Source organism: Typopeltis vanoorti, chromosome 10 (genome assembly GCF_054136105.1).
Source record: "Typopeltis vanoorti isolate ZY-2024b chromosome 10, IOZ_Tvanoo_1.0, whole genome shotgun sequence".
NCBI lineage: Eukaryota > Metazoa > Arthropoda > Arachnida > Uropygi > Thelyphonidae > Typopeltis > Typopeltis vanoorti.
This window is the reverse complement of record NC_143558.1, coordinates 92,613,850-92,636,961: the sequence shown is the minus strand read 5'-3', so window position 1 is coordinate 92,636,961 and position 23,112 is coordinate 92,613,850. Positions and strand designations below refer to the sequence as shown.

At 32.9% G+C, this 23,112-nt stretch overlaps 1 protein-coding gene across 1 annotated transcript in view; it reads right to left on the bottom strand.

The window, feature by feature from the left end:
* The window catches only part of LOC150102592 (NF-kappa-B inhibitor cactus-like), a 107,739-nt gene that overhangs the window by 67,372 nt on the left and 17,255 nt on the right, over nt 1-23,112 (bottom strand). The window contains exon 3 of the mRNA XM_090399742.1: nt 3,907-4,012. Within this exon, the coding sequence (XP_090255868.1) occupies nt 3,907-4,012 (106 nt within the window). The remainder of the gene's footprint in view (nt 1-3,906; nt 4,013-23,112) is intronic.

The window sequence follows — 23,112 nt, the reverse complement described above, 5'->3', positions numbered from 1 at the left end:
CTTCTTCATGGAGATGTTTGAAGAGAAAGCCTTAAACTCAGCCCCACAAAAACCTACCATATGGCTTTGCTACATTGATGATGTCTTCGCTATTTGGCCACATGGCCCGGATTCACTCCTCTCCTTCCTAACACACTTAAACAACCAACACCCTAGAATCAAATTCACCCTGGAAAAAGAGGAAAACAATAACCTCCCCTTCCTAGACACACTAGTCACCCGCCAACCGGATGGAACCTTGGTTTTCTCAGTTTATAGAAAACCCACCCATACAGGCAGATACATTCACCAACAATCCCACCACCCTCCCTCACAACAATATGGAGTTATTAAAACATTATTCAACAGGGCAAAAATAATCTGTTCTAATGATCAAGCCCTAACCACTGAACTAAATCACATCCGTGACACTTTCTCAGCCAACGGCTACCCCCTCCAAAAAATCCAAAAAATACTTAACCCAGTTATCCACAACCCACCACCCCCTGCCCTTCACAATAAAGATTACTCTAAATCCATCACCATTCCCTACATCCGAGACACCTCAGAAAAAATCAATAAAATCCTAAAAAAACATGACTTGACCACTTGTTACAGACCACATAGAAAACTGGCATCCCTTATCCGCTCCACCAAAGACCAACCACTCCCCCTAGACCTACCTGATGTATACCAGGTCCCTTGCAACTGTAAACTGTCCTACTTTGGCCAAACAGGCAGGACAGCAAATATCAGAATCTCAGAACACAAGGATTACATCCGATTTCACCAGTACAGCCACTCTGGGCTTGCAGACCACACTCTGGATACTCGCCACAGAATAAGATGGAAGAAAGCCACAGTAATACACCACAGCAAGTTCAAGTATGAAAGACTATTCATGGAATCAGCCTCGGCCCTTAGGAACATGCCAAACCTCAACAAATTTGGATGCATGAGACTGCCCCAAATTTGGGAAACGTTTATCAGAAGAACTTCAGCCCAAAGGCCAAGAACTACCAATATAGCCCGCCAGGGGGCACCATCAGGACTTTAGGAAAACGCTAGCTTCCTAGCTTTAGTCTCATTTGCTGTTATTAGTACTTGTGTGCACGTGTCTTAGTAGTAAGTTCCCAAGAAGATGGCAACGTGACGTTCGCCGAAATATCAGAAAGTATAAATTAAAGTTTATTTAATCTATATTTCTAGTATACGCTGTCAATTCCTTAAATATTAGTTATCATGTTTAACCAGTGTATAAGCCTCTCAAGAAGAATAAATCTCATTTAAGACTAATACATTTATTCTAATGATGCTCCAGTGCCATTATCCCATTTTTCTACTGCTGTAATCACCTCTTGATTCGAAGAAAAAGATGACCAACGAGGAAGAGTTTTAGTTTTGCGAAGAGACAAAAGTCAGAGGGAGCCAAATCTGGGGAATAGGGTGGATGTTCCAACAATTCATAGTGCAGATCCCTTAATTTTCCCATTGCCAAACACCTTTCTGGGCAGGTGCATTTTCCTGATGAAAGATGATTTGTCTTCTGCAAACTGGGTCTTTTCTCAAGAATTTTTTCTTCTAGTCTGATTAAAAGATCAGAATAATATTCCCTGGTTATTGTTTTACCCTTTTCAAGATAATTAATAAACAAAATGCCATTAGAATCCCAAAACACCAATGCCACGACCTTTCCTGCTGATGGAATTGACTTTGTCTTCTTTGGCATTGAAAAACCGGCTTCTGTCCACTGTTTTGATTGCTGTTTGGATTCTGGTGTGTAATGGTGAATCCAAGTCTCATCCAAAGTAATAAATCGAGATGCACAAAATCAGTTTTATTCTTATTAAAATGCACAAACTGTTCAGAGATTTTGATCTGCTGTGAGCAATGTGAGCTAATTCATATGACCAAAAAATTAATTTACTACTCCGAGATCTAAATACTTATGCCAAACTTGATTATGACCCTACAAAAAGACAGCTTAAGAAACTAAAGTTACTTGATGAAACCACTTCCTTAGATGAAGAAACAATTAAAAAACTCAGAACATACCATGCTAGGCTTCCTAGAATATACGTTTTACCTACGTTTCACAAGAATAACGTTCTGCTCAGACCTGTCGTGGATTCTATTAGCAGCCAGACTTACAAATTATCAAGATTTTTATCTAACCTTCTCTGTCCTCACATAGGCCACTCAGCATCATTAATTAAAAATTCCAGAGTTTCACACAAAAATAAAAGACATTCAACTGTTGGAAACTGACATGCTAATTAAATTAGCTTCGACATTGTCTCCCTTTTCACTAATATTTCCCATAAGGAAACGGTAGACTTGTTAACTCAAAGATTTCTATCTGATATTGTTGAATTATTCAAACTTGTTATTACGTCTGGTTACTTCACTTGGAAAGAAAAAATTTACAAGCAAGACGAAGGAACAGCAATGGGGTCTCCCTTATCACCAAACTTAGCAAGCCTGTTTCTAGAATACCTTGAAGAAAATATTTTCACGTTTAAACCCAAACTAAAAATTTGGCTACGATATGTCAATGACGTTTTTGTTGTCTGTGGTCATTCCAAAGAATAATTACACCTGTTTCTAGATAAAATAAAGCTTTTCATCCTCGCATCAAATTTACGCTAGGAAAAGAATCTCCACAAGGCGTCTCCTTTCTGGATTTACACATCCAAAGAAAAGATGGTTCCATCTCCACTTCTGTCTATCGCAATCAGACATTTTCAGGTCACTACGTTCATAATTCTTCTGCTCATCATCCATCTCAAAAATTTGGCATCATTAACCAGAGTGCACAGATTCTGTTCCTCTGAAGAATTTCTAAACCAAGAATTGGAAATAATCAAAAATACAGCCATACTAAATGGATACAATCTTAAAACAACTTAAAAAATCATATCACTTCCCTACACATCAACCTAGACAAGAACAAGCCCATAGGATTCCCATACGTTATGTCAAAGGCATTTCTGAACGTCTTTCAAAAATTATGAAGAAATACAAACTTGCTGCTACCTACAAACCAATCAACCAGATCTATAACTTGTTACATTCTCTTAAAGACAAACGCTCACCGCTGATCCTACTTGGTGTGTACGAGGTTCCATGCTCCTGTAATTGTCTTACTATGGACAGACAGGTAGATCTGTTCATATCATAACATCAAGACCATATCTGTCTTATCAAACTACAGAAATCTGGCCTCACACAACATGGAGTTGAAAACCCAAATTATAGGATCCATTGGGAAAAGACCAAACTTCTACATAGATCTTTATATAAAGATGAACGTTTATATAAAGAAAGTGCTGAAGCTCTACTTCACAGACCAAATTTTTGCATCTCTTTGCACAGACTTTGCATAGTGAGTATTCATGAATTGAATACATTGCCTGAGAGTGTGGTCAGCATAAAAACTATGAATGGGCTTAAAAGATAGTTTAATGATATTTTTTTTGTGTGAATGTGGACCTCTAACAAACTCTCGACTCCCTGAAGGTTTGATATTAATGATGATAATAATATGGATTACAATCATTTCTCTAATCTTCATCATCATTATTTCTATATATAATCAGAGGAGAGGTATGACAGTCCATAATATATTTAAAACTTTGAGAAATCTTCAACAAAGTTCTTAAGAGTGCACAAAATTGTATTTTGTGCTAACTTGTGAAGTGCAGAATAAAATTTTATTTTTGTCTACATCTTGTCTACATCCCCAAAATTACAAGTTAGTGAAGGATTGTTACTAGATTAATGTGGAGGAGATGTCTCAGAATATTGGGAGACAATATTACAAGAGGCCATTTTGCATAATTTGCAAATAATTTTATACCTGCAATAAACAAAGCAATATGAATTATTCTAGTCTATTAATTGATTTTATCAATGATTATATAATACCTGGTACAAATGATTGAAAGTATCCAAAAGATCAGGATGAGGAGACAACTGTATTAAAGGAAAAATAACATCAGCTCTAGCTTCTACTACAGCAAGATGCAACAACCTAAAAAAATATGGGGAAAAAAGCTAAATCAAAATTTTTATATTTAAGTTTTGTTTTTTTATTTTATTTGAAAATATTCCTAGCTTATAAAAATATCCCATGCCAGTCTTATTACCTGGAAGAAAGAGCATACTTAACTGCTTGTCACTTTTAATAATGTTCTGATTTCCATTCAAGATCAGTTCCTCCTTCTTTCAACATCTATCTTAAATTGGAATGACTGCCTATCTACTGTCGAGATTTGGGAGTCTCATCCTTATGAATGGCAAACAATAGAGAACCCACCTTTTTTTTTTTTTTTTAATAAAATGCCATGTAATTCAATAATTTATCTAAATTTTGTTAAATTTGAATTTCAAATAATTTAGTTATAGCTTCATTGTAATCTCATTTGATTTTATGGTGACACCCTGGCACATGGCTCAAGCTCTGTAAATAGGATAAATATTCTTTCTACTAGCTTCCTTGTGATTATACTGATGCAAATATGATGGCCCGTTAATTTCTGGTCAAAACATTTGCAATAATAAAAATTATTATTCTTTATTCTTGTGGATATGTGTGCCTAATAATCCTTATCTTTTCTTTTTATCTCACCAGAAATGGTCAGGCTAGGATCAGTTGTTGACTAGAGCAGTAATGCAAGTAACGCTGTAGAGCTAATTGTAATATAGTGAATCTATATGTAGCTTGTGTGTGTGTGTGTGTGTATTTCTGATGATGACTTTAATATAAAGGTAGAAACATTGACCATTACTTTAATTTGAAGCGAAGTGCTTTAACGTGGTAGTTATCTACATAATTCTACATAGTAAATGCTAATTACCATGTAACAATGAAAGGAGGACTTCTCAAATATTTAGTCCAATATGTATAACAAAAGATATTCAACATAACTCACCAAACTCATATTTCTAACTCATTTCTCTCCCCCCACTCACTCCTCCACACTGCTTTTTTTTTTCTCTTTTTTTCTTTTGTGAGTAATTGCCTATATAATTTCCTAAAAATTACAATAGTTAATTAAATCCAATGTTCCTAGGTCATTTCCTATTCAAATTTTTGTTCCATTCACAACACTAATATAATATAAATTGGACAAGTAAGATTAATTAAAAGAAATTGTATACAGGGACAGTTATTCAATGCCTGAAGAATAGTACTATTTTCTAATGCATCACATTTTTAGATCATCAGACTTCATGGAGATTATAAAACTATGCAATTCCACTCCTTTCTCTGCAAGTAAAAAATGATGGAACTAAAAATAATTACTGCTAAGAGCCTGCAATGACAGACAGTCACAGAAGATGTTATCATTAGTTTGCTATTTGAGTCACTGGGATTTGCCCTGAATAGATAACCTCTCCACTTCCTGGATCATTTCCTTTTTCCTACTGATTACTACTCTGTACATGAGCAAATTTTGTGAAGCAATCTTGTTAGACGTTTCAACTTTACTCAGGAAGTATCAAAAATTTGAAGTTGTTTTCACATAATATGTAATCTGCCTAAATCAATTTTGGTATAGCTGAAAATTAAAGAAATAAGATAAAAGCAAAAAAAAACAGTGTGTGGTTTAGCAATTGCATAAATGCTACTGCTTAAGAACAGATAGATTATCAAAAGGCTAATTTTACTTCTTTTTTTTTTTATGCATAATGAAATGCTGACAGCAAAACAAACTTGGTACATCATAATTACATAGTTATATCTAAGAATATTTCCATTTCAGAAGATTGTTTATGAAGACTAAATGTAGGATTTATACTTAGATTTAAAAGATCATCTCAAATTAAACTAAAATAATCAAATTATATATAATTAAAACACATTTCTTAATATGTTACACTTGAAATTATATTCGTCTACAATGCAAAAAGCATTTATTAAATAAAACACAACAAAGTTAATATTATGGAAATAAAACAGTTTTCACTAATGCAATTAATGTGTCCCCCCCTCTTTTATTTTATTGAGATGAGTACTATAGTCAGAAATAAAATACCAAATATTATTAAGATTCAATCCTGATGAACATTTTTTTGCCATTTCATTTACTGTTATTTTTTATATTTCTGATAATCCACAGATGATACTCAGAAACATAAAATAGTTTATCATCTTGGTAATTTAGGTCAAAAAGTGTTGATTTCTTCTTGCATAAAGCAATAATCGGGAACAGTGACTATTCTGGAAGGGGGAGGGAAATAAGGAATTTGTGTGTGTAATGATATACTATTCAACTCTTAAAAGATGAAACTTCAAAAATCCAATCAAATGTTCTGGCTTTTCAGAATTCTTCTACTTTCAAGGAGTTAAAAAAAAAAAGCCTCAGTTACAGGCAATTCAGTTGAAATTGTCAAAAGCAAGAAACAGTGGGAATGCTCTAGAAGGTAAGTTTGCTACTGAAATTAAAAATTAGAAATTTTATATTTATTTTTGATCAATATATATAATGAAACTTGGCATTATGCAAGGTTGCGTCTTTTTTCAATTACTGTATATGAAATAATTTATCCCATAATCACTTTGATATGTTTGACCTGATGGTACATATTGATAAGCTTTTATAATGAATTAGATTGTGTAAAAATTCCCATATAATCGTTTTACTTATTCTTTGTTTTTTACAATATGATATATACTGGACATAAACTTCATAAAAGGTTTAAGTTTTATTCTATGCTAATGTAATCTTTACAAATATATGTATGCATATAATGCTTTTGTATTTTCTACAAAAAAAAAATATTTTTTTTTGTAGAAATTAATTGAATGTTAATAGCAAAAATAATAACAATGAATAAATAGCATTTGTTTTTTTACTTGGATCAAATAAACTAATTTCATTTTTGTTTTACACATAAGTAAAATTAGCTTTTCACTCATTAAACAAATAGAAAGGGTTGTGTGTGTGGGCACAGTTCATGTCAATTTATTTAACAGTATTAATTCACAACACAAATCAATAAGAAAATATTTATTTCACTTATTTGCTGATATTTCACTGGTATTATATCTGGCATCTTCAGAACATAAAAGCACAGGAAGACTGTCTGCTCTTCCTAGAAACATTAGTTACATGCCTTCCTGATGGTTCATTATCTCTTTTTGTTTATAGAAAACCTACACATACGGGGAGATGTTTCTACAATCACATCATCATCCAGTTTAATAATATGGCATTGTAAAAATAATCATATTAAAAATTCTGAATATTTTTACGTATTAATTATGCTTGTTAGTTTTGTTTTCATACACGCAGTGTCTGCACTTGTGATGTGCTCGTTATGAAAATATTATATTAGAAGTAATATGTAAAGAAGAAAAAAAAATTTGATGTACTTACTAAACTGAATATTTGTGTTACTTATAAGAAAGTTTGTTGTGGTTTAAAAATGTTGAATTTTGTGTAAGGCTTTCTCTTAGCGTTAATGGATACAGCGAGTCAGCCATTTTATTGCAGTGTGTAGTTTCTGACTTTTGTGGAGTGCGCATGCCGGAGAGGAGCATGTGTGATTGACAGCTGACAAGGAAAGCGTTGCATATCCAAGTAATGGTTGTAAACAAGAGAGCGTTCGGAAGTTTTTAAAACACTGGCTGGTAAATATTCAAGTTGGAAGGAACTTGATTTTTTTGTGTATGGCAGTCGGAAGAAATTTTATAGTGTATTCCGAAAAAGGAATAGTGGAAATAATAGGTTTCAAGGAGGAATAAGTAATGAATAAAAGGAAATCTTGAAACTGTAAGTTTTTTTTAAAGTGGAAAAAGTTAAGACTGTCATTTAGTATTGTGAATGAGAGAAGAACTTGTTGCTTACATTCTAAAGTGAATGTTTTTCTTAGAGAAAACATTGATAAGGAAAATCTATAAGTATTAAGGATGCCTGAAAGTGAATGTTTAGAAAATATATTGATTAAGAAGATTTATAGGTATTAAGGATGCCTGATCTGATGAGTAATTGCTACTAAAAGGAAACAAGATTTAGTCAAGAAGACTTTTATGTGTGTTACATTGATTGATGAAAAGGATCCTGAAAATGAAGTACAGAGCTGTATAACTTCTGGAAAAGAGCCTTAACAGAAAGAGAAAAAGACTATGAACATTTTTTTTTGATTGTGAAAGAAAAAGTGTTTAGTCTTAAGAGTAAGTTTATATTTTTAAATAAGGCCTTGGATCCATATATCTGTAGTTATAGTTATGTATTATTGCTAGAAGTGTATATATATTGTTTTAGTTTTATTAAATGCGTTTATTTTGTACTTGGTTTTGAGTCAATGATTAGTTGGATTCTGAAAGAGATAGTTAAAGTCATTGCACCAATTGGAGTGAACTTTTGTGCAATACAATAACATATAGGGACACTCGGAGTCAAAATAAAAATAATTGTTAGTAAAAGAGATTTATATAATAAATCACCTCATAAGTATATAGTATAATTATTAACAAAGGCGCAGCCGGTAGACTAAATAGTTAATATACTATATATATAAAAAAAGAGGGAATATATAAAATATAAAAATAACAGCATCCAAAAACGTTAATTCACAGAGCCATCTGTTCCAATGACAAAGTGTTCTTATCATTGACCCTTACTTGTGTCACACTTTTTTAGCAAATGGCTATAAATTCAAAAAAAATGGACAATATACTAAATGCTCTCTGCAAATCCCCTCCACTGCCTAATACACAAGACTACAGCAAAACTGTTACCATTCCATATATTCAGGACACATCCGAAAAGATATAATCTTTTCGGATGTGTTCCTGAAAAAGAGCACTTAATAATTACCAGCTTTGCACCAGATTTAAACCTTATGTCAAAAATTGGCAACTCTCATCCGTTCACCAAGGACAAAATTTCTCTTTTATCACATCTAGAAGTATATGAAGTGCTTTATATTTGTGACCTGGTGGACAGACGGGAAGAACTGTTGACATCCACCTTGGAGAACATAAAAAATACATTTGCCATTATCGTTATGGCAAGTCAGGACTAGCAGACCATGCCTTGGTTACTCCTTCACACAGGATCAAATGGAAGAAAACAAAAGTATTACACAGAAATCACTTATAAGTCAGAGAGAGATTGTTTTTGGAATCAGCAGCAGCTTTAAAATATTCTCCAAACATCAAGAAGTATGGCTGTATCAATTTAAGAAAAATCTGGGAGAGAATAGTTTTAAGATCAAATTAATACTTTCACTCTCTCTCTCTCTATCTAACTTTAGATGGCACCAATTAGAACTTTCCATTACATTTTTTTTTTAAAACTAGTTCCACTGTTATACCAAACTGTTCTTGTTCGTGTGCTGTAAAAACTGCTTTTGTGCTCTGAAGATGCTACATATAATACTAGCAAAATATCAGCAACTAAGTTAACTAAATATTAATCATTTTCTTATTTAACCTGTGTTGTGAATTAATGCCATTAAATAAATTGACATTTTTTCACTCATTATTCTATTCTTACTGGGTAAGAATAATGAGTGGAAAACTTGACACACAAAAAAATCGTTCATTATTGTTTGTTGAGTCTCTTGGATCAACTACTTTCTCAGAGTATTAATTAGTTTCTATGAAATAAGTTACCTGGCATTGACAGGCCATTGAGCCTAACATGCAAGTGGGAGATGAAATTTAGGGTGATGGACTGAGTAAATAAGATCAATATCCTGATCTAGCAAAGAGACTGTAGGTTTGAATCTCCCTGTGGTATTATAGACTCAACTTTTTCATATAAAAAGTGATTTATGAAGCAGTTGAGTCCAAGGCAGGTGACTAATGGTGTACCACATGACTCAGTACTTGGTCCCCTGTTATTTAATTTGTACATCAATGATATAGGAAATTATTTGATAGGAAATAGTTAGTTCTTTGCTGATGATGCTAAACTGTGAGGAGTGATGGTAAATGAAGGTGACGCAAAGATCCTATGGGAAGACTTAAATAAACTGGCAGTATGGGCATAGGTAAATGACTGCCAGTTTAATGTGGCCAAGTGTAAGGTGAAGCACTTTGGGAAGAAGACATAACCAGCTATGTATTATATTGATAAAATTGAACTGCAGGAAAGTGATGAGGCCAGGGACTTGGAAGTAATTATGGACAAGGAGTTGAAGTTCAGAAAACATATTGTGAAGGTAATGAAAACAGAACATCAGATTTACTTGGTTGTTGAATACACTAACATGCAGATATAGAGAAGTTATTGTTCCCCTTTATAAGGCCTTAAGATAGCCACATCTTGGCTACCATATGCAGATCTGGTCACCTGTAGTGTAGTGTAGGGATGAAGTGTTGAGAAGATCCAGAGGCAAGTAACAAAGATTGTTGCAGGTCTATGAAATGCTTCCAACGAGAACAGTATGATGGTCTGTGGGCATCAAAAATTAGCTTATACATGAAAAAAGAGGAGACATGATAGAAGCATATAAGTTATTAAAGCAATTTTATAGGATTGATAATGAAGACTTTTTTTTTCAATCCACGGCAGAGAGAGATATAGAGAAAACGAGGGATCACCCTTGGAAATTGTGTAAGAGCATCGTTAGCAAGTGTATTAGGACCAGATTTTTTGCTTGGAGGGTGGCGAGTGGGTGGAATAGATTGCCAGAGGTGGTTGTGAGTGCTTCATCAATGAATGAGTTTAAGGAGAGATATGATAGGTATTATGTGAATAATAGATATCCTGAAATGAGTCTTCTGACTCCATGAAGATACAATAATAATAATAAAACAAAATTGACAGATGATGCAGATAGGATCAACTACTTTCTCAGAGTATTAATTAGGTTTCTATGAAATAAGTTACCTGGCCATGGCAGGCCATTGAGCCTAACATGCAGGGGGAAGATGAAATTTAGGGTGGTAGACTGAGTAAATAAGATCAATATCCTGATCCAGCAAAGAGACTGTAGGTTTGAATCTCCCTGTGGTATTATGTATGTGAAATGCTTTAGGTGTTAAGATAATTTTCAACACCATGTGTGACACCAATGTCTTGTTTATTAGAGATGTGAAGCAGCTTGAAAAATTTCCATATTTGGTCTTCTCCACAGCAGCGAAGATTATCTAACACTCATTCCACCATAAGAATTGGCAAGACCAAAATTTTAACATACAACAATTACTTGAGAAATCATAAGAATTTCTAAGCTCTGTTAATTTCAAACAAGCCCATGGTAAGTTAATAACGTTATCTTATCAAAACTGTTCCAAACACTAAACTTCCATGATGTAAACAGAATCTTATACAGTGTGATACACAGCATATGCAAGTTACAAATGCTTCTCCACTGTTATTTGTACAGCTGGTTAACAGAGTGGATAGTATGTCTGATCTTCAACAAAAAATAGCAAAGCTCAAATTCCACTGGAGTGTAGATATTTGTGAATGTCATCTGTGGTGTAAGACCATCTGCTTGCTGAAGGACTGAAGAGGAAAAGTTCCATCCTTCCAAAAGTATCAAACACGATATATCATATTTGCATGCATTTTTAGAAGACTTATGAAAAATATGGGATGGTTTAAGGGTCGGAGCAAGATGACTGGGAGGAGATATCCACACAGCCTTTTAAGGAATGTAACTGACTAAGGCTTCTGATTGTAATGTCCAATCCTCACCTTCTTGTAGTGCCACATGTTAATCAGAACCTGCCTAGATACTGAATGAATGAGGATGCAGATTTCAAGAGAGAGATGCCATCAGTGTTGGAAGTATCAACAAAAAAAATATGGAACTGACAGAACTAGAAGTACCACACTGGAATAACTGGTATTACTGAAACAAAGAAGATGAAACGAGATTTTTGTAAATAACAAACACAAGATGTCATATTTATGCATTAATGATCAGGAAAAGGAAGGAAAATTGTCTTAACACCTAGTTATAGTATTCAACACAGAAGATGAGGATAAGCTTCTTGAGTGGTAAGATATATCAATTAGAGTGATATGACCTAAAATCAAAATGGGACAAAGTTTTTCACTTGGTTTCAAAGTAAATTATACTTATTAAGAAATTCTATTGTTCTTTACTCTATTGTTGTAATCTATATATGAGTTTTAATTCAATAGTTATAATTGAAGGTAAAGGAAAATGGTTTGATATAAAATCAGATGTGATGAGAAAAATGTACATATTATCTCCACTATTATTCATCTATATGGATCATATTATGAAGGAAAGTGGTATTAGGCCTGATATAAAATTTGGAGCTATTCATCAAAATTTATAGAAATAACAAAAATTAATACAAACCCTAAACTAGCTGTATACATGATGTTCAAAACCAATTTTAACTTATTTATTCTGAGAGCTGGGTTAGAATAAAACAGCTGTCCAAATGGGTAGTGAACAGAGAGTATCAACAATAAAATCATATTAAAAATGAAGATAAAAATCAAGCACCTCCATAATGCAATTGGAAAAATGATGGTACATTGCCATTTTGACTGGAAAAGAAATAATTTGATTTTTAGCATAACAAGAGGAATCTTTATGTGGGTTTTTTTGATTGAATGCGAGTTAGCTGATCTTGTGTGGAGGTAGTAGGATTGTTTTCTCCCAGAAACTTGAGTTTTTCATCCTGCATAGAGGTAAATTGGACATGAAACCACATTCTATTTACAGACAACATATATACCACTAGTGGTGGCAGACAGTTGATGATGCTGCATGTTGTTGTTGGTAGTAGTGTTGTGTAGACAGAGGATTAAACAAGGGAGATGGCAAGTTGTAGTAAAGTAGTGTGCCTTTCAACGATGAATCCTTGGACTCCTTGGAGGTGTCATATAATAATAAGAAGAAGAACATTGTTTGCATTCAGGAATGTGTGGACAGAGCAAATCTCAAGTGGTATGATCACTTAAGCAGAGCAGAATAGGATATCTTAGTAAAATAGGTATTTTATGCCAGGATGACAATAATAAGACCTAGAGAAAAACTAGTTATAGTTTTTCTAATCTAAAATTGATGCATTTATAAATGCCTTAGAAGACCAAAATATAAGATCTAACAATGCTGGAGTCCTAACAAGTAACAGACTGATTTGGAGAAAAATTGTCAATTTCTAGGTAATAATAATAATGTAAGCTTTACGCAGTACTGTCCAACCACATATCTGAGACCCTAGTCTGGCAACCTGCCAAGAAGAGTCAATTCATGCTGAAGGGGAGAAAGAAATAAAGGATGTATGAATTGGTCTCCAACATGAGAAATCACGTGCTTTATATGTAAAATTTTCCAACTGTTATTCAAGCAAAATAGTCACCACTTTAAAAACTATAATGTTCATACAAGAAAAGTTAATTTTCCGACGTGTAATAATAAATAACTCATCCACAAGACGGATTGATTACCCTATTATCGGAACAGATTCTTCTCCTTCTTCTGACATGTGCAGAAGTGTTGAAGGGTCTCGTATCTGTGGGCATACAGTATCTTGTGCATCCACGGTACATACATAACAGGAATCTGATTATGATAAAAAAAATAAAAAGTGGTGTTTAAAATAGTAAAACATTTAATTCTTCCATTTACAATCACAGCTTTTCTATTTTAAGTTTTTGTGATCTGGTCCCACCCATATTGGAAGATAGTAGCTATGGATCTTCAAAGGTAATCATCACAGGCATGGCTAGTAGCAAATGAGTGGACGCACTGGCAGAGAAGGTGGCAAGAACTAATATTAAATAAACTTAAAGGAAGTTTTGACAGTCATAATGATAACTAATAATTAAGGAATTGACAGCGTACACGCTGCCAATTCCTTAATTATTAGTTATCATGTTTAACCAGTGTATAAGCCTCTCTACAAGAATGACAATAATGGAAGATGGAATGTACCTGGATGAGTATTTATGTGATTCGATGAAGGATGGCAAAACTAATAATAGATAAATTCAGGTTTATTATTATATAGGATCTGCTTATGACATTTCTGCTTTAGGTATAGAATTTATATTTTCATGTTTGTTATTTCTCAGCAATATATAAATAAGAAATTCCAAACAAACCACAGAACATATACAGGGAGCCAAATACAGACTCATTCCACATGCGAAACAAACTTGATCTTACATATCATTTTAGAGATATACTAAAATTGAACATAAAAACATTTACATGAATATTAAACAAAAATTATATAAAGTCCTGAAAATAGAGAAAGGAAAGTTATCTTTTGTAAATGACAGATAGATATAATAGGACTATACAGTCATATATTGTAGCAAAAGCAACAAAGGCATTTCATTCTCTTGCTATTAATGGTAAAGTTAAAAAAAAATAATAACTCTCACTCTCAACCTCCATCTAAACAAGTGTTAAGTTAATATAATATATGTTCTGAAACTTTTTGTGTGGATTAATATTAAGAAAAAATGAAATAAATATCAATAAGAATAATTCAAAACAGCAAACTTAAGGTTATTATTTCCTTGTACCACTTAAATTGCTCGGTGTTTAAAATACAACAGACTTTCAATTAAAGGATCAGTAAGATAGAAGTCTTGTTGACAGGCTTAGGTGTTGGATGTTTTCATTTATTTTAACCATATTACAATCCCAAACAAAATGGTAAATTATAAAAGGATGTTTATTAACTGGCTTATATTTCAGTGGATTTCAAACTACCATCTCAGAGCAAAACATGCTAGTTTTCATGTGACAATGAGCAAATGAAAGAATTCAAATTATAACAAAAAAAAATTTTTATTTTTATATTTTTGTTACTATATTACCACAGATAAGTGCAGGTCTCTTCTATAATTAATTTTTCAATATCTAAAAAAATCTAAAGGAAGCGTTAATAAAATGTGACTTGTTATATAGTGAATGATTTCCATTAGTGTTGCACTCCAACCACATGATTCAAACTCTCTGCATTAAAAGTATAATTGAAATAGTTCGAACCACCAGCTCATAACTGTCTGCTAAATTTCAGAATCGTTCGTATGCTAAATTGTAAAGGTTCCTCAGCACTTGTTTCACTACCTGTGCATACACCTAAACACACACACACATGAAGTTGGATTTTCTACACTTGTGGCCCTCAAAACAAAAAATCGGAATTGTCTTTTTGACAAAGTCTTATTATGGCTAAAAATAACAAATATAAAATTGGATTTCAGCAAACTAACTTATTCCTAACAAACAATTTCATTCATCTCATTAAACTTTTTCCGAGTATTATGGAAAATTTAAATTTCATAATTTTGGTTTCTATTATATGTATATCGGATTTCTCTAACTAAAAATAGATTTAATAATTAAAAAATTGTTTCACGTTTGCAATTTATTATAATGCAAATGTTAAAAATATACCTTTATTTGTGTTTGAATGAAATCTTACAACTTCTCTTAATCTAACTTTGCTGGCATATTATCTCTTAACGGGGGGGGGGGGCATTACTACAATTTTAAAAGAGGTAATACATGTACTGAAAGCTTGGGAATTGCTATGCTAGAGGATGGAGTTTGTCCTTCAGAGAGCAGATCAGAGTTGCTACTTTGACGTGTGGTGTGAAAGATAGCCAAAATACTAATATTTATTAGTATTTTGGCTATCTTCTCAGATTTATCTCGAATATATGAAATACTGGTGTTTTGGGAAGAGAAGTAGGGATGGGCATGTAGTATTTTGTCTATTTTGCAGGAGCTGTAGCCACTGCCCAGGAATATTGAAAAGATAGTTGAATTCTGCAGAAAAGGCTGCATCATTAAAACAAACCTTAGTTCTATGTTGGTTTTGAGAATTCCATACTGTTAGGCTGGATGATGATATGACTGTGTATGTCAAAGTATAACCACTTAGGGTTTTAAAATAGCTATGATGAGTACTTTGTTCTCAAAGAGCTCCATGTAGAAGTTTGCTAAAGAGAGAGAGAGAGAGAGATGAAGGAGGACCCATTGCGATACTATTAATCTGTTTGTAGATTTTTCCTTGCCTTGCCAAGTGAGGTAACCTGCATAACATAATAAATCTGAATAACTCGGAAAATTCAGCAGTGTGGTGAATTTAGACTTTATTAAATCTAAATTCTGTTAAAGTGTCTGTTAGTGATATACATTAGCAAATAAGGTGATGCGGAAACTAACTATTATGTCTGAATTTTTAAAGGATGCGTTTTTTTTTTTACTAGTGATTTGAAATGGACAGAATTTTTTATAAAAGAAAAGGAGCTATTAATGAGGATAGGGGTAATTATTCTATGCTAGTTGATAATGTAGCAAGTTTATAAGTTGAAATGTCTACATTATCAACTAGGGCATAGGGGAATACTGGATTTATGGATTTTAGGCCCTATAAATGCACTATAGATGCATCCATGCTTTGAATATTCCTTCAAAAATTAGATGGAAGAAAACAATGTGCTACATAAGTCATTACAGGTCAGAGACTATTTTTTGAGTTTGCAATGGCTATAAAGCATTCTCCTAATCTTAACAAGCATGGCTGCATTAAAGTCAACTCCTACACAACTGTAATAACTTTGCTTATGCAATATTGCCAAATTAGAATTTTACTTTTTGTCTGTTAAAATTTGAATTGTTTCACTTACTCACTGTCACGTGTAAACTGTAATAACATGTTTTGCTCTGAGATGCTAGTTTGAAATCCAATGAAATGTAAGTCAATAAAAAAACATCCTTTTATAACTTAATATTTTGTTTGGTGTTGTGATACTGTTAAAATGAGTTATGATGGACATGTGTTAACAGCAGAAATAATAATGGATTCTTGTTGTTAATATAAATTTAGAAAGTAATTTTAATCTAAAGTCTCAGTAGTAAACTCAGTAGTGAGAGAGAGAGAAATCACCTAACTTTACCACTGCAAAGCAAAAACTTCAAGAACGTGGAATAAGCATAAATAAGCATAATAGTTTTGAATCCATAATGAGCTTTTTCTTAACAAAAAAAAATTATTTACAAAGTTCATTAGTTGTTTTTTTTAATAATAATAATAAAAAAAAAAGTTTCAGAGTGCAAATTCATTTTAAGATTTAACAAGTGAAGAATAAAAGAATTATCATGAGCATGGAAATGAGCTAAGATAATCATAGATCATTTATTGTAATTGTGCATTTCACAATCTTGTATAGTAATATGTCATTCAATATCCTGGCAACCGAACATAAAGCCATTTTGGGCTTATGTACTACAGCCATTTTATTTATTACTATTTCAACAGATTTGTAATATGTCAAATTATTAAGATTAATTTTGCCACTGAAAATGATTTGATCAAAACCAAAATTAAGATGATTCAATAAATTATAGCAGAGATAATAACATGAAAAATTCACTAAGACAAAATGGCATTCAGCCAAAGTGGAGTTACGAGTGTAATCTGAAATAGTTCTGCCCAGTTTTCACAAGCAAAATACTTCAAATGAAACTAAAAATGAGATAAAGGTTAACTGAGATCCTAAATTTCATTAAATTCAATAAAGCCAAAGTGGAACCATTTATGGTTCCACTTTGGTTTTATTGAATTTCCTGTCAAATTTCCCATTTTCCCTTGCACTGTAAGCTCGCTGGCCTGTCAAGGCCAAGTAATTAGCTTGTTCGAAACTTAATTAATGCTGATACAGCTAACTGCCCTATATGCATGGCATATGTCAATTGTGTGTGTTCTTCTGGCCAGTTTGTTTTGCAGTATAATAAACCATAGTTTCCAGGTGGAAAATCCTGTTACTTGTGTTTGAAACCAACTAACTCATCTTGAATAGTCTTGATACAGGTTCTTTGTGTCCTAGACAGAATTCAAACCCAGATTCTTCCAATTAAAGGCAATTGTCAAAACTGACCAAACTATAAAGGTCACAAGATTTCTGAATTTTGTCATTAAAAATGACAATTTATTTCAAACCTGAAATAGCTTATCAATTCATCATCATCTGAGCAATTTAGGTATAAGCTTTTTATGTTGTTCCTGCTCTGCAGTTGATCTTTCCAACTTAATGTGCGACATCCACAGTCTCTTCTTTCTGTAAGTTTATATTCTAGTGCTAGTTTAGGAATCCTATTGTTATTCATCCTTTCTATGTGGCGTAGCCAATTTTGCTGGTATTCTTCTATTTCTCGTATGATGTTTTTTGTATCTAATTGTTCTTATTTCTGTGTTTTTCTTTTTATTAAATCTAGTGAGTCCCAGTTAAGATCTTACAAATTTCATCTATGCTGCTTCCAATCTTTGTTTCTTTGTTTTTAGAGTCCAAGTTTCACCTCCATTGAGAGATGTTTCAGATGTCATATTATGTAATCTTAATTGAGTTTCTTTAGTCATGTTTTTCAAAATTTCTGTTAATTATGCCATTCATTCTATAGTAAATTTGTAGCCTTGCTTCCAATTGTGAATCAGTATTGTATTGCGAGATTATATTTCTAAGTATTTGAATTATGTAACTTGTTCTATTATTTTCTTAAGCATAATTTTGCCTTTTTGAATGATGTTTCCACACAATGCCATAGCTTTCAATTTTGTTTCAGAGATTTTCATTTAAATTTTTTTTTGCTATTTCATTTAGATGGTTAATACTTGAAATTGAATTTGAAATTAGTACTTGATCATCTCCATAAAGTATCGTATTTAGCTGTATATTATTTGATCGTTTAATTCAATCTTTGACAGTTGTTTTCCATTCTTTTAGGTTTCTGTTTATATAAATGTTGAATAGGATTGGGGATAAGCCACAGCCTTGTTTGAGCAGCTCTCAGATGTGAACTGTAGACTAAAATACACAAAGATTATTGAAGGAAAAATGAAAGAGTTTGAGAACAGGAATCAAACCTTGGAAATTCAGTGGCAATCCTTGAAGAAAACCCTGATTGATTCAGCTAGAGAGGCATGTGGTGAAGTTGTCTGCAAGGATAGAAAAATTAGAACTCCATGGTGGACACAGGAAGTTAAAGAGACAGTGAAGGAAAAGAAGAAAGCATATCAAAAGTTCCTGGCAAATAAGTCAGTTTTTGCTTTTAGAGAATACAGAGACAAATGTAAGAAAGCAAGACACTGTTTAAAACTAGTTAAACAAAAGTCATGAGAGGACTTTGGCAAGTACATAGAAAATAAATATCAAGAAGGTGGCAAAATATTCTGGAGGTTGTTGAAGAAGCTTAGGAATGGAGGAAATAATGCTGTAAAAGGAGTTAGAGATGATAAAGGTGACATGAAAACGGGAGAAAAAGATATCCTTGAAGTATGGAGTAATTACTTTGAAAAATTGCTAAATGAAACAAGCAGTGAGAACAGAGTGGTGAAAAACACTCAACAGGCATACAGTCAGGAATAGGTATCCATATTTGAAGTAGAAAATGCCATCAAAGGCTTGAAATGTGGAAAGTCAGCAGGAGTAGATGATATTCGACCAGAAATGCTGAAGTATGGTGGTATAAAAGTCTTACAGTGGCTGCACTGCATAGTTCAGAATGCCTGGACAGAGGGACAAATTCCAGACAATTGGAGTAGAGCTCTCATAGTACCCATATATAAAAAGGGAAATAAAACTGAACGTGAAAATTACAGAGGTATATCCCTACTGAGTGTTCCTGGTAAGATCTATGTAAGTATCCTTGAGAAACGGTTGAGAAGAATTCTGGAAGAAAAGCTTGGTGAAGAACAAGCTGGATTCAGGTCAAATAGAGGCTGTCAGGATCAGATCTTCACTTTATGACAAATATTGGAGAAATCATGGGAATATAACAAAGATCTGTATTTAAGTTTTGTCGATTTGGAAAAGGCATATGACAAGGTGCGAAGAGAGAAGCTATTCAAAATGCTACAGTTATATGGTGTCAATGGAGCATTATATCAAGCAATACTTAGTCTTTATTTGAGTTGTAAGTCAGCAGTTAGAATTGAAGGAAGTACAGGAAGATAGTTTAATGTTAAATCTTGTGTGAGACAAGGATGTATATTATCCCCTCTGTTATTCATTATCTATATGGATCACATTATGAAGGAAAGTGGTATTAAACATGATATCAAAATTGGAGATGTTAATGTCAGCTCTTTGCTTTATGCAGACGATGTTATGCTTCTAAATAAATCCGCTACAAGTCTGCAAGATTCTCTGACTAAATTAAATAACTGTTGTAATAGATATGGTATGAAGGTCAGCAATAAAAAGACAATGACAATGAAAATAGGAAGAATCATTGAAAATGTCAACTGTGTTGTGAATGGAGAACCTGTGGAACAAGTAAAGCATTTCAGCTACTTAGGCACGATTTTTAGTGAAGATGGTAAAATAAATATGGTAATAGACAACAGAATCAACAAAGCTGGTATGGTAGGAAGTCAACTGAATAAATGTATATGGCATAAGAGAGAAAATAGCCGAAATACTAAATTAGCTGTATACAAGACAGTATTCAAGCCAATTTTAACTTATGGATCTGAGAGCGGGGTCAGAAGTAAAACACTTGACCAAAGACTAGAGACTGCAGATATGAGAGTCCTGAGAAAGATTGGAGGAGTGAACAGATGGCATCAATGGCAATATCATATTAAAAACGAGAATATTAGGAAAGAACTTGACATTGTCACGATCCAGGAATGCGTTAGCAGAGCTAATCTCAGGTGGTATGGTCACTTAAACAGAATGGGCGAGGAAAGATTAGCAAAACAAGTGTTCTCTGTCAAGTTGGCAGGAAAGCGACCCAGAGGAAGAACAAGATATAGGTTGATTGATACGGTACAAAGTGCCTTAGAGGATAGAAATATAAGATCTGGTAATGTTGGAGTCTTGACAAGTAACAGACTGATTTGGAGGAAAATTGTAGATAGGAAGTTAGTAATGAAGTAAATTTTTCATGTAGTACTATCATATCCTATACACCCTTTGAGGGTACATGGCAGGAATTTGATGATAATGACAACGTTGTTTTATTCTGCAGATTAATTTGTATTAAATTTGCAGATGCAATCTGCAAATTTGATGCAAATTTTTGTTTCTCTGTATAGAGTTTGTATTGCTTTAATTAATTGAGGAGGTATTTTATCGTCTTGTAATATTTTCCAGAGTAGATTTCTGTTCAAGTTATCATATGTATTTTCACAGTCAATAAATAGAAGAAAAGTAGGCAGGTTGAATTCTTTTTTTCTTTCTATGATCTGTTGCATTGTGAAAGAGGCATCTGTGCATACTCTGACTCTTTTAAAACCACACTATTCTAAATAATTTTCTGTATATTTAATTAGTCTGTTCTTTAAAATGTTTGCATATAGTTTAGATGCTGTTATTAAGAGAGTAATGCCTCTGTAATTTCCACATTTGTCCTTGGGACCTTTTTTGTTAATATTTATTACTATTCAGGTTTCCCATTTTTTTTGAGACCTTTTGATATTTCCAGATATTATTGAAGAGTTTTAAGTAGGTTTTCTTTTAAGTTATTATCTGCATATTTAAAGAGCTCAAAGCATATTCCATCCAGGCTCAGGCTTTTTCTATTTCTTGAGTTTTTAAAATTTTTTTTTCTAATTCTTCGATTACTATTTCTTCTTTACTTTACTGTATATTAATATCTTCAATTTTGTGAGTTTTATCATTGTTTTCTATTTCTTGTTTTTCATTCCACAATATTTTATAGTGTTCTATCCAATCCTCTTTGGAAATTAGTTTATTTCTTAATTGGTCATTTTCTGCTGTTTGTAGTTGCCTGAAAATTTTAAAACCTATTCTTTGTGGCCCAGTGATATCCTGCTCTAATGATTTAACATATTTACTCCAATCTTCTCTGTGTATACTTCTGGAAAGCTTTCTGACTTCAGCCTGTAGTTTCTTATATTGTATATAGTCAGCAGTGTTTTTAATCTTCAGATAGATTTTAAAAGCCTGTTTCTTCCTTTCGATTAATTCCTTTAAGTCATCTCTTTCCAAGTTCTGAATCTTTTTTTTTTTTTTTTTTGTTCTTTCTTGATTTGTATCCTAAACTTTCTTCTGCTGCTTTTAGTATGGTTTCCTTTATATTTTTCCAGTCAGTTTCAATACTGTTTGTGGTTAGTGTTTCATTCTGCTTTTATATGAGTTTCTAATTCTCTCCTGTTCTAGGAGGCGAATTTTAAACTGTTTATTAGATGTTGGGTCATTATCTTTTTTCCTTTTGAAGTATGTGGTTCTTTTTATGAATTCAAATCTGCTTTGAACTAACATGTGATCACTATCAATTTCGCTTCCTCTAAAAAACCTTGTATCCTTGATATTATTATTTAGTTTGTTGTTAATAATAATATAATCTATTACTGATTTAGTTCCTCTTGCTTCTCATGTGTACTTATGTATATTTTTATGCCTGAAGAAAGTATTGCTGATTTTTAGATTATTAAATATGCAGAAGTCTCTTAATAAAATTCCATTGTTATTGATTACCGATTCTCCCTCTGTTCCCATGTATCCTGTTATTGAATTACTTCCCACTCTAGCATTGAAATCTCCCATCAAGGTTGTTGCTTCATTTTTATGTTTCATCAATACATTCCTGAAGTTTTCCATAAAATTCTTCTGTCTGTTCCTCTTTTCCATCTACTGGTGCATAAATTATGAAAATATTGAAAGTATGATTCATAATTTTCATTTTAACTTTGATTATTCTGTCTGATAAGTATAATTGGAAATTCTGTTTTTCCATTTTTTTGTTAATCCAAATTGCAATCCCAGATGAAGCCCATTTGTCTTCTGGAACTCCAGAGAAGATCATTACATAATCTTCCAAAATGATATCCATTCTTTTTCTTTTTTGTCTCCATTATTGCTGTTATATCAATGTTTCTATTTTTTAGTTCTCTGTTTAGGGTGAGTTCGGTGGTGGAGATGCCACCTTAAGGCCTCTAAAACCTGCCTTTTGGGAGGGAAAGCAGACTCCCACTGCGTGAGATGAAAAACATAGTATAATAGGAAAGATTCACCCCTAGCCCTCGACTACTCTAATAGCATTGGGGGGGGGGAAGCAAGAGGAACAACAAGAAAGAAAGAAAGAAAGAAAGAAAGAAGAGTAGGGACTGGTCTACAGATAATATACAGATGCATATTACATAAAGTAAGGCACGGTCCAGCATCAGGTACCTCGGGTTCGCCACTCCCATAC